This window comes from Salminus brasiliensis, chromosome 14 (genome assembly GCF_030463535.1).
Source record: "Salminus brasiliensis chromosome 14, fSalBra1.hap2, whole genome shotgun sequence".
In the NCBI taxonomy this organism is placed as follows: domain Eukaryota; kingdom Metazoa; phylum Chordata; class Actinopteri; order Characiformes; family Bryconidae; genus Salminus; species Salminus brasiliensis.
In genome coordinates, this window is record NC_132891.1 from 27,042,200 (window position 1) to 27,057,470 (window position 15,271).

Below are 15,271 nucleotides of genomic sequence, written 5' to 3' on the forward strand. Positions count from 1 at the left end.
GTGTGAAGGGTGGATGGAGTCATCCACAATGCTGGTTGCTTTGTGGATGCAGCAGGCAGTGTAAATGTCCATGACGGAGGGGACAGAGACTCTGATGATCCTCTCAGCTGTCCTCACAATACGTTGGAGGGTCTTGCAGTCAGAGACTGGGCAGGTCCCAAACCAGGCAGTGATGCAGCTGCTCAGGATGCTCTCTATGGTACCTCTATAGAAGAGGGTGAGGATGGGTGGAGGGAGATGGGCCTTTCTCAGCTTCCGGAAGAAGTAGAGAAGTAGAGACGCTGCTGGGCTTTCTTGTAGAAGACGCTGGGCATTCTTGGCTGTAGAGCTGGTGTTCAGGGACCAGGTGAGATTCTCCACTAAGTGGACACCAAGGAACTTGGTGCTCTTAACGATCTCTACAGAGAAGCCGTTGATGCTGAGCGAAGAGTAGTACTATCGTACTATGCAGATATAAACGTCATCTTTGTGGGGAATGTGTTGCTTATTTGAAGCTCATGGAATGTTAAACACAATTACAAGTATTAGACTTTATTGGAAAAGACTTGATTGGAAAAGGGTCCTTGAAAACACATATCAGGGCTGAAGGACACTTATCCCAGACTTCATGCAGTCTACCAATTTGCTTGTCTCTCTTAATATATTTTTCTTATTCTATTTTCCTGTCAATAATATGACAGCATTATGAAGTATGTCATTTTTCTTGAGCTCAGGACAAAATACATTTCAGAAAAACACAGTCACTATAGGAAAGTATTGCACAATTAACAAATAGAATAGTTCTATTTTGTAAACAAGGTGACATACATGGTAAGATTGTGATAATCCTAAGTCTCAGTCAATGTGAAAACTATATAAAACAATGGCCACGTTAGAGGTGTGCAAAATAGGTGACTTTTACCAGTGGTTGGGACCACACATTTACTCAGATCAGTTTTACAGAATCAAATGGATTTGAGTAAATGATTTAAATCTATTCATAAAGGCAGTAAACACAAATCTTTAATACAGCAAAACACACTGAGCCATGAGCCAAGCACTGATGTCCATATTACTCAATGGCAGCGCCATAGAACATGTAGGCAGCGGCTGTTTGTTTTATTGCTGTATTTCTCTGCAATGTGGCACTTTAGTTTCGGGTGATTAGTCTGTTTCAGTGCCTCAATGCTGCAGAATCGCATCCTTAGAAAATCAAACCAACAGGCCAATAAGATTGGGATGGCCTGGGAATTCAGGGCATAAAGTTAATTTTTATTATGAAAAAAATAATGTATGCTAAAAAGAATTATTTAACAATTTCAAAATATGTCTCAAGTACAGCTAAAATATTTTGGGTAAATTACATTTGGCACTTTCTGTTTGCCATACAACAATATTGAGATGGAAAATCAACAGTGAGGCAAATGCAAAGCATTGCATAGCATTCAGGATTATGTGCAGGTTTTACATCCTTCTCACATGAATACGTGCAGGCATTACAATGATTTGGAAGTCTGTCATTCATAGTTTAAGCTCTATGGTTTGTGTTGATGTATGTAATGTACAAAGTCAAATGACTAATTGTTGGTTCATGCCAATGAAAAAACATAATATACTTCACCATGCAGTTATTTTGTCATGCATAACAAGGGCTACAGTCAGACAACATAGTTTAGTTTTCTGTTTGATTAAACTATACTATACTATACTATACTACTATAGAAAACATTGTGAAGATAATAACATTTTAGAGATTATGTCAGTGATTCTCAGCCACTGCAATCCAGTCCTTTGCTGTGGCATTTCTTTACCACAAGGTGTCACTGTAAGAATTACGGTAATGTTTAATTCCTCACAGGCTGTCCACTGAGAATGCAAGTTTGACTGAATGTATGCATCCTTAGATAGAACACTGTATCAGTTAGAATTGGTGCATTTATGTTGGCCTCCAACACAGTCAAGGGATAAAACAAATGGCAAGACCTAACAGCAATGGTGTGAGTTCTCCTGGCACATGCAGTTGCAGCAGGTAAAACAGCCCTAGGTGGTAATGAAAAGAGCGACACTAGTCCTTTAAATCTCTTTGAAAAACAGAGGGGAGCACAGAACTAATGAGTTCAGTCCTCTTCCTCCTCCTCCTCTTCTTCTGCAACCAGCAAGGGGTCATGCTTGAGACAGTTGTGAAGATAATGAAGGAGGGAGCGATGAAGGTGTTGAATGCTGCGCTTTTCTCTGAGAGTGTGGCCCTCATCTGGGTACAGCTGCAGCGTGGAGTTGGCCTTCACCTTCACCAACCGACTTAACAGTTCTGCACTGTGTTGGAAATGCACGTGGGCTGCACACACACACACACACACACACATACAAAAAGGTTATTGAACATCCAGAAGTGTAACACTGTTATATGACCTCCTACACCTTCTCACCTCTAATAATCCTACCACCTGACTGCTAGACCCTGTTCCATCCACACTATTCCAAACAATTTTGGAATTTATTTCATCCAATTTATTATAAACAGCTCTGTGTTGTCAGATTATGTACCATCTGTCTTCAAGGTTTCTTTAAGATAGAGTTGTCCCTATCTTAAAGAAACCATCTCTAGACAGCTTGAACATCGGCAACTACAGACCTATATCTCTTCTCTCTTTCCTCTCGAAGATTCTCAAATGTTCTGTGTATAACCAACTGTCTCTCTTCTCAGTATAAACATCCTGCAGGACCCTAACCAGTCTGGCTTCAAAGCAGCACACTCATTGCAGTTACAGAGAAGCTCCATGCAGCTAAATCTACCAAACTGTCATCGGTTCTGATTCTCCTGACCCCTCCGCAGCTTTTGATACAGTGGACCACAAGATCCTCCTGTCTGTCCTTGCCAGCCTTGGAATTACCGGCTCTGCCTGGCGATGGTTTGTATTGTACCTACAAGGACGTTTATACCAGGTTACATGGCAAGGGGACACGTCCGTTCCTTGTAGTCTGTCCACTGGTGTTCCACAAGGCTTGGTCCTCTTCTTTTCTCGCTCTACACAAGCTCTCTTGGTAAAGTAATATCCTCCCATGGATTCTCTTACCACTGCTACTACAACTCATCCTTTCTTTCCCACCTTCTGGCATCTCATTTCATAGCCTCGCTGATGTCTCTTCTTGGATGGCGGCTCACCACCTCAAACTTGACCCCAGCAAGTCAGAGCTGCTGTACATTCCGTGAACTGCTGGACTGCCCATCTCTTTACTGGCTTCCTGTAGCTGCCTGCGTCAGATTCAAAACCCTAATGCAGGCCTACAAAGCCAAGAATGGACCAGCCCCTCCATACTTGATGGCAATGGTCAGAAGCAGATTTGCAGTCCTTCGAGCCCTTCGAGTTACCAGTACGGCTCAACTTGGTCTCCCACGAAAGACCAGCGTCCAGGCTTTTTTCTTTCCTGGCACCGAAGTGGTGGAACGAACTTCCCCTGGGTGTCCAAACGGCAGAGTCGCTCGCTGTCTTTAAACGCAGACTGAAGACCCAAATCTTCCAAGAGTACTTGGACGAAGTGTAGAGTATTATGGTCTCCATATTGACTTGTGTTTAGTAGTATCTAAGCATGGAGGTATCTTTGAATTTTAGTCTATTCAAACTAGCTATGGATATTCTATAGTAATTAGCTATAAAAGCGTCTGCTAAATGCTCTAAATGTAAATGATATATATTTTGTTTTTGGTGTTTAAGAATATACCATCTGCAGTGCCATGCAACAGGAGAAAGTTTTCATCTTTTAACTTGTGAACATCTTCCAGTAAAGAGGCTGTCTGCAAAAAAATAAAACAGAAACATGGAATTTAGCTGAATAAATGTATCTGTTGGTATCAAGGACAATACCAAATACAGTTTACATTGAAATTATTCAACCTCCATAGCAAATTAGGTTGAAAATGTACAAAATGTATTAGCTATATGTTTGCAATAAATCATTCAAACAATAACATTAAAAAAAAACTCAGCACAACTAATATAACATGTTAGTTGTTCTCAGTAACAACTGTAGAGAGTTAAGAATTGCTGAAAGGAATTGGGGGAAGTCACAACTTCCATCTTCTCACCTCTAATAATTCTACCACCTGTCTGCTAGACCCTGTTCCATCCACACTGTTCCAAACTATTGCTATTGCTCCAAACCTCCTTCCTTTCATCTCTTATCATAAACAGCTCTCAGGTCATGTACCATCTACCTTCAAGTCTGCCAGAGTTGTCCCTATCTTAAAGAAACCAACTCTAGACAGCTTGGACATTGGCAACTACAGACCCATTTCTCTTCTCTCTTTCCTCTCAAAGATTCTCGAATGCTCCATCTACAACTGTCTCTCTTTCTCACAATCTTTTGACACAGTGGACCACAAGATCCTCCTGTCTATCTTTGCCGGCCTTGGAATTACCGGCTCTGCATGGCGATTGTTTGCATCGTACCTGCAGGGATGCTCTGTAACGTGGTGCTCACCTACAGCGGGTGTTTGAACCCAGGCTGCCGTGTTGGCGAGCCAGTGCGCTACTGAGTGAGCTACCACGATCACGTGACCGAGGGCCCCAAAGCTTGCAAAGCTTGAGGAAAAATGGAAACTAAGGGCAAAAGGATCTCCCAAAAGAAACGAGAGAACTGAGTTACAGGGAAGGCAGACACTCCTGCCTTCCTCTGCTAAACAAGTGTATGTGTGCAAACACGCGCGCGCACACATACAAACACACACACCAGGGAAGGCAGACACTCCTGCCTTCCTCTGCTAAACAAGTGTATTTGTGCTAACACGCACACACAGACACACACACTGCACATACACAGTGAACTTGAGGGGAAACTTGGGGTTCACACAGAGGGAAACAAACTCGGGAGAAACACACAAAGGAGAGTGACACCCACTCAGCCTTCTACTCAGGAATGTGACTGACACACGCACTCAACCAGAGGCAAAGATCCAGCAGTGGGGCAACTGGATCTGTGTGCTTATATAGCCTACTGCCCAGGTGCAGTAAATTGGGCTCAATTACTGGCTGGCGTGACTCGGGGCCTCCTCCTTGCCCTAGAGCTACCCCTTACACGCTCATACCAGGTAACATGGCAGGGGGACACGTTCGTTCATTGTAGTCTCTCCACTGGTGTTCCAAAAGGCTCGGTTCTTGGTCCTCTTCTTTTCTCACGCTACACTACCTCTCTTGGTTAACTGATTTCCTCTCATGGATTTTCTTACCACTGTTACGCCGCTGACACTCAACTCATCCTTTCTTTCCCACCGTCTGATACACAGGTTTCTACCCACATCTCAGCACGCCGTGTCTCGCTGGCGTCTCTTCTTGGATGGCGGCCCAACACCCCAAACTTAAAAGACGGCTGGACTTCAAAACGATCTTGCCATCTCCTTTGAGAACTCACTGGTCACTCCATCTACAGAAGCTCGAAGCCTTGGTGTAGTCATGGATGATCAGTTATCATTCTCAAGCCATGTTGCAAACGTAACTCGGTCATGCAGATTTCTCCTGTACAACATCCAGAGAATTTGACCCTTCCTCTCTAGAGAGGCCACCCAGGTGCTCGGTCAGTCTTTCGTCACTTCAAGACTTGACTACTGCAACTCTCTTCTGGCTGATCTCCCTTTGCGCATCATTAGGCCCCTGCAACTTTTCCAGAATGCAGCAGCAGGGGTCGTCTTCAACGTTTCTAAATTCAGCCATGTCACTCCTCTGCTGCATTCTCTTCACTGGCTTCCTGTAGCTGCCAGCAACATTGATGCTGGCCTACAAATTTAAGAATGGACCAGCCCCTCCGTACTTGATGGGAATAGTCAAAAGCCGATTCGCACCAAGAGCCCTTTTAGCATTAAGTATAGCTCAGCTTGACTCGCCATAGATTCAATCAAGTATTAAGAAATCCTTGGACAAAATGTGCTTCTATGAGGAAGCTGAAGCTTGGGCATCATCGGATCTTTCCACATGACTATGATCCCAAGCATACCTCAAAGTCCAACCAAGGCTTGGTTTTAGAAGAAGACCTGGAAAAATGGAATGGACAGATCTAAAGGCCTAATCACAGTATACTGTAAATTGAGAATCTTTGTCTTTCCTGGTAAAGAAAAGTCCATCTGCAAATTATTTTCTGTAGTTCATGCATGCAAACATGATAAACAAGCACTAACACATAAATGTTAAATGTCTGACCATGTAATTATGCTCTTCCTTTCCAGGGATGCCCAGGTATCTTTCTGAGAAGGCAGCATCTGCAAAGAGTGTTGGATTATATGTCTATCGACTGTAAAAGAAATCAACTATGGCCAGTTAGTACAGCTGTGTATTAGAAACTCACTATAGAGTTTGAAGTCTGTGATAGGCGCCATTATGGCAGAACATCTAAACATCTGCTCAGTTGCTGTAAGCATCTTCAAGACTAAATAGCCTCCAAATCCCTATTAAGACAAAAAATCACCTGTTCAATTGACAGCATTATAATGGAAGCCTGTATTGAGCATACTGACAAAGTAATCAGATCTATTGTGAGAACCATCCAAGACATTTTACAACACAGTAACGATCAAAAAAAGTAATTTATAGCCTGAGAGCTGTTTATATGAATTGTATTTGTGGATATAATGAATTAATGTAGTACCTTTCCGTATAGCGCAATTCTTCGACCATCAATGTAAGGCAATTGGGTCAACCACCTAAAAAGATACAAATTAATGACTCTGAACAGTGTCTTAAACTGTATTAGTTGCATTAATGTCAGCAAAGTAAACCAAGGTGGGTCTGATAATAAACTAAAATAAATAAACCAAATAATAAATTAAGAATAAATTAATTAGACAGACAGGCAAAATAAGAATAGACTGTTAAGAATAGAGAACGTATTTAGCTCATCAATAGCAAAAGATCTGGCAGACCATGGGAGTCTACACTAAAGAATGACTAAAGAAATGTTCAGTCATTAAGAAAGACACTGTTCCCATAAATTACTGAAAAATAATTTTAGGATTTAATGAAAATGACAGCTTAAGAGGTTAACAACCTTGGTGGGTCCACCTTGTTGGTGTACAATTATCTGCATTATCTAACCTTTTAAATTCCAACCAGAGTGGATTTGTGGGTGGTTTAATTATTTAAGTTCATTCAGTTCATGAAAATACTAGCAATAATTTGCTCTTTATTCACAATTTGCTCTTTGTTCACCAAAGTTACATAGTGCAGTAAGCAACATACTGAGGTCAAAGTAGAAACAATAAAGGCGCTGATCTCCTTATTACAGCTCAGTGAAACATCATAATGGATTCTGAACCTGTTATTTTAAGATTAAATTACATTATGCTACTTTAAATAGCAACATACAGTTTAATGTGTCTTGTTTTCATAACAGTAAATGAAACTTACTCACTCTACTACTCCTAGGTGGTCTTTGATATGGAGTGACCCCAGTTTGCGGGTGTCCATAGTGCTGGTTCTCTGGCCTCGCAAGGCTCTGCTCCTGCCGTCCACCCAGGCAAGAGCTACCCCATGCAAACTCGACAGAACCTGAGGCCAGCCCAAAGCAAACTCTTCTGTAATTGTCTGACTGCCTGGATTGGCCTCACTATGAGAGAGAGAGAGAAAAATTAAATTGAAAGCAACTGAACTCTAATTCTAACTTAACTTAACTTCAACCCAAAACCTAAACCTAATCCTAACCATGGCCCTGTTTAACAGATTGCATGTTAACTTGTTAATTTGAGCAATCATAAATAATCTCAATATTAGCAAGTATTCACTCATATTTTAAACACTTTAATCTCCTCATTATCCCTGCCGATTATTATTCATAAGTCAATTACCATACAATAATTATTCATCAAAACATAAAATAAAGTACAGTGTAAAGACAAGAAGGCTTACACCATGATGAGAAGAGGGTGTAAGTTTCCCTCGTATCCTGGAGGCAAGGAGAGCTTCAGATGCAAGTCTAGAATTTCATACAGAGGTAGTTAAAACAGCACACAGCACAACATTGCTCTGCTTGTAAAATGCTGCTGAATGTATGCAAGCTCATCAATATTCAAATCACTGGCAAATAGATACCTTATTTAATTAAATCACAGTAAAACATTAGATGTATTACAACTTTACCATGGCTGTCAGATGAGAGTGTCTTGAAGAGTGTCTCTGGAAGACTCTTGATGCCAAGAGATGCTGCAAGGAGGCTGTTGTCTTCAATCACAATGTATCCTGAAACGTGACATGTCAAACCCATTATACTAATTCAATATATCAGAGGCATTTTTTAAACTCAAACATTACTCTGACCCAGGAGAGGCATTTTGCTTCATTAGAATCTTGTCTTGCCTTGATGGAAAAATGCAAATGCAAGCTAAAAATAATCCCTACAACACTCCACTGAAGGCCAATAAATGGTATTACTAATTACTTAATCTCTTCTGCAAGAATCTTACGCCATCTTGTGGTTACATCAGTTAATTTTTCATTTCATCTAGTATATTTTTTCAGTGTGAGCATTGGATAATAACTCAAAGGAATATATATGCAGAACTTTCTTACTGAAATTAACTTCACTTTAAAAATCAAAAAGCTCTTTAATTAATTGAGGAAACACTGACATTATAAACCAAAACCTCACTCACGGGAGGGGTCATTTGTGCAGTGGATAGTCACCATTGGAACCCCTGGACCTACAATCATAAATATTAAAAATAACAAGAAGAATTATTTTTGTGTGTGTTTCTGAGGTGGGCAATATAACAATATTTGTTGTTGTTAGCAAAACTTCTTGTTATGTTGGTTGTATTGAGCTAGTAAATTATTTTTGTTTGGTTTATTGAAAAACAGCTATGGGGTTGAATCATTTCAGTCACAACTGTAGATGCCTACTAGAAAACTACCTATTTGTTCTCTAATAATGAATCATCTCCAAGCTCTATTTCCCAAAGCAATGGGAAAAAATGGGAAAAGTTTTTTCAGTAGAAATAATTAAATACACTGCTCAAAAAAATAAAGGGAACACTTAAACAACACAATATAACTCCAAGTAAATCAAACTTCTGTGAAATCAAACTGTCCACTTAGAAAGCAACACTGATTGACAATCAATTTCACATGCTGTTGTGCAAATGGAATAGACAACAGGTGGGATTTATTGGCAATTAGCAAGACACACTCAATAAAGGAGTGGTTCTGCAGGTGGGGACCACAGACCACTTCTCAGTACCTATGCTTTCTGGCTGATGTTTTACACCAGGAGACGTGGAGGAGGCTGTAGGAGGGCAACAACCCAGCAGCAGGACCGCTACCTCCGCCTTTGTGCAAGGAGGAACAGGAGGAGCACTGCCAGAGCTCTGCAAAATGACCACAAATGACCACAAATGTGCATGTGTTTGCACAAACGGTTAGAAACTGACTGACCATGAGGATGGTATGAGGGCCTGACGTCCACAGATGGGGGTTGTGCTCACAGCCCAACACTGTGCAAGACGCTTGGCATTTGCCAGAGAACACCAGGATTGGCAAATTCGGCTTTGGCGCCCTGTGCTCTTCACAGATGAAAGCAGGTTCACACTGAGCACATGTGACAGACGTGACAGAGTCTGGAGACGCCGTGGAGAGCGATCTGCTGCCTGCAACATCCTTCAGCATGACCGGTTAGGCAGTGGGTCAGTAATGGTGTGGAGTGGCATTTCTTTGGAGGGCTGCACAGCCCTCCATGTGCTCGCCAGAGGTAGCCTGACTGCCATTAGGTACCGAGATGAGATCCTTAGACCCCTTGAGAGACCATATGCTGGTGCTGTTGGCCCTGGGTTCCTCCTAATGCAGGACAATGCTAGACCTCATGTGGCTGGAGTGTGTCAGCAGTTCCTGCAAGATGAAGGCATTGAAGCTATGGACTGGCTCGCCTGTTCTCCAGACCTGAATCCGATTGAGCACATCTGGGACATCATGTCTCGCTCCATCCACCAACGTCACGTTGCTCCACAGACTGTCCAGGAGTTAGCAGATGCTTTAGTCCAGGTCTGGGAGGAGATCCTCATCAGGAGCATGCCCAGGCGTTGTAGGAAGGTCATACAGGCATGTGGAGGGCACACACAATACTGAGCCTCATTTTGACTTGTTTTAAGGACATTTGTTGGATCAGCCTGTAGTGTGTTTTTCCACATTAATTTTGTGACTCCAAATCCAGGCCTCCATTGGTTAATAAATTTGATTTCCATTGATGATTTTGGTGTGATTTTGTTGTCAGTACATTCAACTTTGTACAGAACAAAGTATTAAATTAGAATATTTTATTCATTCAGATCTAGGATGTGTTATTTGAGTGTTCCCTTTATTTTTTTGAGCAGTGTATAAAAACATTCAGTTTAACTTTTGGTAAGAGTTGTTATTAATTTCTCTAGTAATGCTGGTTTCCTAAAGTCCTAATCCTCTTGAACCATGACATACGTTTTTACAGACTAGTAAGAGTACAGACTATCACTTAATTAGATTCAGTATGTCCATCCACTGACCCTGTTGCTCAGGGACAAAACTGGTCAAACTGGTCAAATAATTTGTTAACATCCCTGCCCAGCAATACTAAAATAATGATGCAGTAATGCTGGTAGGTGAGTCCTTGGGCAGCTCCTAACACCATCAATTCAATGCAAGTAGCTCTGTAAAGTGTCAGCCAAAAGTTATAAATGTAAATGTTTTTTTCCTGTTAAGACAACTGCTTCAAAGCCATGGTCTTGCCCCTACATAACTTACTAAGATTCTTCATCCTTACTCTCTCCTTCTCCCTCAGACCTTTTGGCACTGGACATTATGATGTAATTCAGTGCTTCCTCTTTTAAGCTCTGGAATTCACATTACCAGTGTAACTAGGACTTTGTAACTGCTCTTTCATCCTTTAACAGTTCTAAACCTTAAACCTTTTCCCAATGTAAAGCATCCCTGGGATTGTAAGAGGCAAAATAAGAGAGCAATACCATACCCTAATCTACCGTATTATTATAAAAAAATACTGCAATGTATTATAATGGATTCTCTTTTTGTCCAAATGAGTGGATTTGTGATTTCCTACCTAAACAGTAGAGTGTAAAGTGTGTCTGGTTGGGACTGAAGTCAGCTCTGAAGAAGCTACAGCGTTCAAAGAGGTTGCAGGTTAGACATTGCCGATGGAACACTCCTTTAAGTTCAGCGCTGCAAGACAGTGACACACGTCAAAATCTATTTATATTAGATTATTAAAGTTAGTTCTGACTTTACGATTAGAATCCTGCTACCATAACAGCACATTTTTTCACAATACCTGTGTCACTTAGCTGACCACTCTTGTGTTAAGTAACAACAAATGTCAATTTACTTTAAGCTGCAGCAATTACTGTTTTGACTAATGTAAGCTCTTGAGGTTGTTAACTGACAAAAAAAGTTAAAAAAGACAAAATCTTTGTCCTTTTAAACATATTTAAGCACATGGGCATTTCATTTAGATTTTAACAATACAGTTTTAATTAAAGTAATGTAACTAAGCAAATAAAACTGAAGATTTGTCTTTAAAAAATAAAATCAAAATAATAGACATGACTTTTTAAAACACCCCACATTTATTACTGCTTAATAGCAGGCACTCTGAATTGCACCCTCCCCCGGGGTGATTCCAAGTCGCCGCCCACACGCCCAAATAAGCTCGCTTGCTCCACGCCCCAGCAAGGCGATCCATGCTTGCAGCAGCATGCTGCTGGTCGGTCTTGCCATTTGGTCTAGCTGCTGGTTCCCCAGCTCTCCTTGTCTATGTACTGAGTGCTGCTCTAGTGCCCGCTCAGCTCCCAACTCCTGTCAGTCCCAGGTTTGTTGTGTTCACCATTTGTGTTGTCATGTTCTGGTTGTGTTCAAGGTTTTGTCCTCTTATTGCTGCTCATGTTTTTCGTACTCTTGGTGTTTATGTTCGTTTTGTTGAATAAACCCTCTTGCGATCTCCATCTCTGCGAGTGTTCATCCCTTCACGTCTGGCCTAACTCGCCATGACACTTAATATGTTTAACATTAGAATTAGCTGCAGCACATCAGCTACAAATGATTAGAACATCTTTAGGGAAGATTAGGAGGAGGCTGTCATATTTAAACCTCAGACATTTAGTCTTGTTTGCTCTTGATCATTGAAGTAGTAGCATCCCCATGGCACGATCCAAAGAGTTCTCTGAGGACTTGAAGGACAGAATGTAGGTTGTAGATGCATATGGTAAGGGCTTTAAAAGAGATCTCAGAACAATTAGAGATCAGCTATTCCACTGTCTTGAAATTAAATTACAAGTGAAAGAACTACTCACAAGTCCTAGCAAGAGCAGACTGCAATATGCATATAGAACCCTCCAACCTAAAATGTCATTATGGGAACTACAGGTAGCTTTTGACACAGTTGATGTCAAAGTACAGCATCTAAAATCTGAAAGAGACAGCACTAGTTTGTGCAAGTAGCAAACCCTTGCTGTCAAAAAACATTGGGGCAAGACACAAGATTCAGCTGACCAAAGCACATTGTTCCAGAAGTCCCAGGTGTTTTCTGGCAAACTTTGTCTTGTTCTGATATTTTTATTTAACAGCAAAGGTTTTCTCCTCACCCACCTGGCCATATTTACAGTTGTTTGTGGACATTGGCCTCAGAGAGCCCTTTGGATCTTGCCATTCTAATTTTGGACATGTTAAGTAGAAATAAATGTGGGAGTATACTAACTTTTTTCTCTAATGGAAACTGCACTTTTATTATTTACATTTTACAAAAAAAAATCATTAACTGAAAAAATGTTATATGAAGAAATGTTATTTTTTTCAAATAACATTTCTTCAGTTTGATTTGTTTATATAACCTCCATCTGTCAATACTGTTCAAATGTCCATATGTTTAAATATGTTAAAAAATTGTCCTTTCCTGGGGTGTCCTAATTTCTTTCACATGACTGTGGATTTACGATTGTTGATGCACTGCATATGGTTCATACAGAACTGGTGGCATTGAGAATGCACTGACAGTGACATTGGGGCAACATTACCAGTGACTTTGATGTGGTTCTACGGTTAGGGGGATAGTTAAATGATAGTTCTGTGAAGTGAGCTTGGAGGAGGCTGGGTCTGGGATGCCAGATCTTACTGTTGAGCCAGAGGTGTTGTGGGCTTAATTAAACAAAACACTGACAGAGATGCCTCAATGAAGTAATCAGATTAAAATTTAACGATCAATTTAATGGTGAAAACAACTTAAAGTTTGCTACCATTCTGAACAAAAGGTTATGACTATTCCAGACACAGCAGATGAATACAGGCATGTGACTTACAAAGGCAGTTGAACGAACTAGATATTTTAGGCTTCTGGAATGTATATTATGATAAAGGGTGTGGGCAAAGTCTCTTGGTTCTTTGGAAGAAAGATGGTGTCCATTCTTTTAAATGAAGCCATTGATATAAAAACCTGTCAGAAGGGTCTAGAAGTTGGACAAAAAGAAATGTTGATGTATTTTATTTGATAAACTGGTCTGCATTACATTTACAACTTATCTACACTTTAAATTAAAGGTGCACATATTTGTCACTGTACAGCGAAATGTGTCCTCTGCATTTAACCCATCTGGTAGTGAACACACACACACACACACGTGTTAGGGGCAGTGAGTCCACACACAAACCCAGAGCGGTGGGCAGCCAACTCCAGCGCCCGGGGAGCAGAGAGGGTAAAGGGCCTTGCTCAAGGGCCCAACAGTGGCAGCTTGCCGAGCCCGGGAATCGAACCCACAACCCTGTTATCGATATCCTGGCGCTCTAACCGCTGAGCCACCAAATTCTACACTATGTAAAAATAAATAAATAAATGTAGTCTGAGTGACTATGAGGCATTATTCATGAGTTAGGGAACAATCTTTACATCCACATGAGTCACACTGCTTTTCTATAAGCTCCCTGCCTTCTCTATCATCTTTCCTATTACTGTTAAATGAATTAGCTTGACAGCTTGTCTTGAGCTTAGTTTTTAGAGTGAAACCCCAAAAATGATACATGTTTTTAGAGTGAAACCCCAAAAATGACACAGTTGTTGCCCTATTCACCATACTCACATTGGCAGGACTAATTGTAATTTAAGGCATTGATGACACAGTAACCAACGATGCAGAAGTGACTTTCAAAATGAGCACACATTAATGATAATAACATTAATGATATAAAAACCTCTTACAAAGTGTGCTCTCTTTATAATATTGATCTACACAATGCAATGATCAGCCTTAGAACATCTAAGCAATACTGCTCATGTTGATGAATTATTCAATTACAGTAACTGGAAACTATGAACAGGAGACAGAGCCTTACCTATATAAGTGTCTGCTAAATCTTGATTCCTCTGTGCTCAGGAAATAACTACAGGGAGAGGATACACAGAGACCTGACATATATTTTATAATAAGGTTTTTGCTAAAAATCAAATAGATAAAAATCAGTGACACAAAGCAAATTCATTTAGAGTTTTAACTACCATTAAAGAAACTGTGTAAACCAGAGGTCCTAAATGAATGGAGCTCTTGTCCATGAGCGCACTTTAATTTTCGAAAGTAAAATGATGTATTTCACTAATTAAACCAACACAAAGTACCTATTTGTGTCTATTTTTCTATGCCAAACAAGTTTTGGGCAAAAGAAACACTAGCATTACTGCTACGTGCTGATTGGTTGGCGGACTAATGCTGAAGTTACGGCCAGTTGTGACAACAGCTTTGTTTGCTGGTAACTATGCCGTCTAGTATCCTCTCTACATGTTCTCTTGTAAGGCATATTTTACATACATTTTACCATTCTTCTCATCCAGAGCACAAAGAGCAGTTACATCCCAGTTTCCTGACGTAAGAAAGCGAGGAGAAGCAGAGGGAAGAGCAGGCTGTAGGAAGAGAATAAAGAAAGAGACAGAGAAAGACAATGAAAGAGAAGATAAGCATAGATTAGGGATGGCGAAAGAGTATGTCGAAAAATGATTAAAAGCCAGTAGAACTTTAAAGAAAGGCATACAGAGATGAAAAATGGACACTTCAGGAAATATATATATTTATTTTACTTATTTTGTATTTACAAATGGCTATAATTGTGCCTGACATTGATTTGAAACATATGCTTTTGAACTATTGTATCATTTTGTCAGTCCTGCATTGTCTGTCTCTCCCCCGGGCCGATCCCCAGACTCCGCCCCCATGCCCAAATAAGGAACCGGGATTCCGGAAGTCAGCTGCCCATGTGCTTTGCGGCCAGCTTCCCTCGTTAAGCCGATAATGAACACC

The 15,271-nt window shown here is 40.7% G+C and overlaps 1 protein-coding gene across 1 annotated transcript in view; it reads right to left on the reverse strand.

Annotated features, from left to right (window-relative positions):
• Window positions 1-635: 635 nt before the first annotated feature.
• The window catches only part of LOC140577215 (inactive dipeptidyl peptidase 10), a 65,454-nt gene continuing 50,818 nt past the window's right edge, over window positions 636-15,271 (reverse strand). Inside the window, exons 14-25 of the mRNA XM_072697079.1 lie at window positions 14,786-14,877; window positions 14,316-14,363; window positions 11,041-11,159; window positions 8,612-8,659; window positions 8,100-8,198; window positions 7,869-7,935; window positions 7,375-7,569; window positions 6,613-6,667; window positions 6,313-6,412; window positions 6,168-6,226; window positions 3,700-3,772; window positions 636-2,314 (exon numbers count right to left, since the gene is read on the reverse strand). Of these exons, the coding sequence (XP_072553180.1) occupies window positions 2,097-2,314; window positions 3,700-3,772; window positions 6,168-6,226; window positions 6,313-6,412; window positions 6,613-6,667; window positions 7,375-7,569; window positions 7,869-7,935; window positions 8,100-8,198; window positions 8,612-8,659; window positions 11,041-11,159; window positions 14,316-14,363; window positions 14,786-14,877 (1,173 nt within the window). The 3' untranslated portion in view covers window positions 636-2,096. The remainder of the gene's footprint in view (window positions 2,315-3,699; window positions 3,773-6,167; window positions 6,227-6,312; window positions 6,413-6,612; window positions 6,668-7,374; window positions 7,570-7,868; window positions 7,936-8,099; window positions 8,199-8,611; window positions 8,660-11,040; window positions 11,160-14,315; window positions 14,364-14,785; window positions 14,878-15,271) is intronic.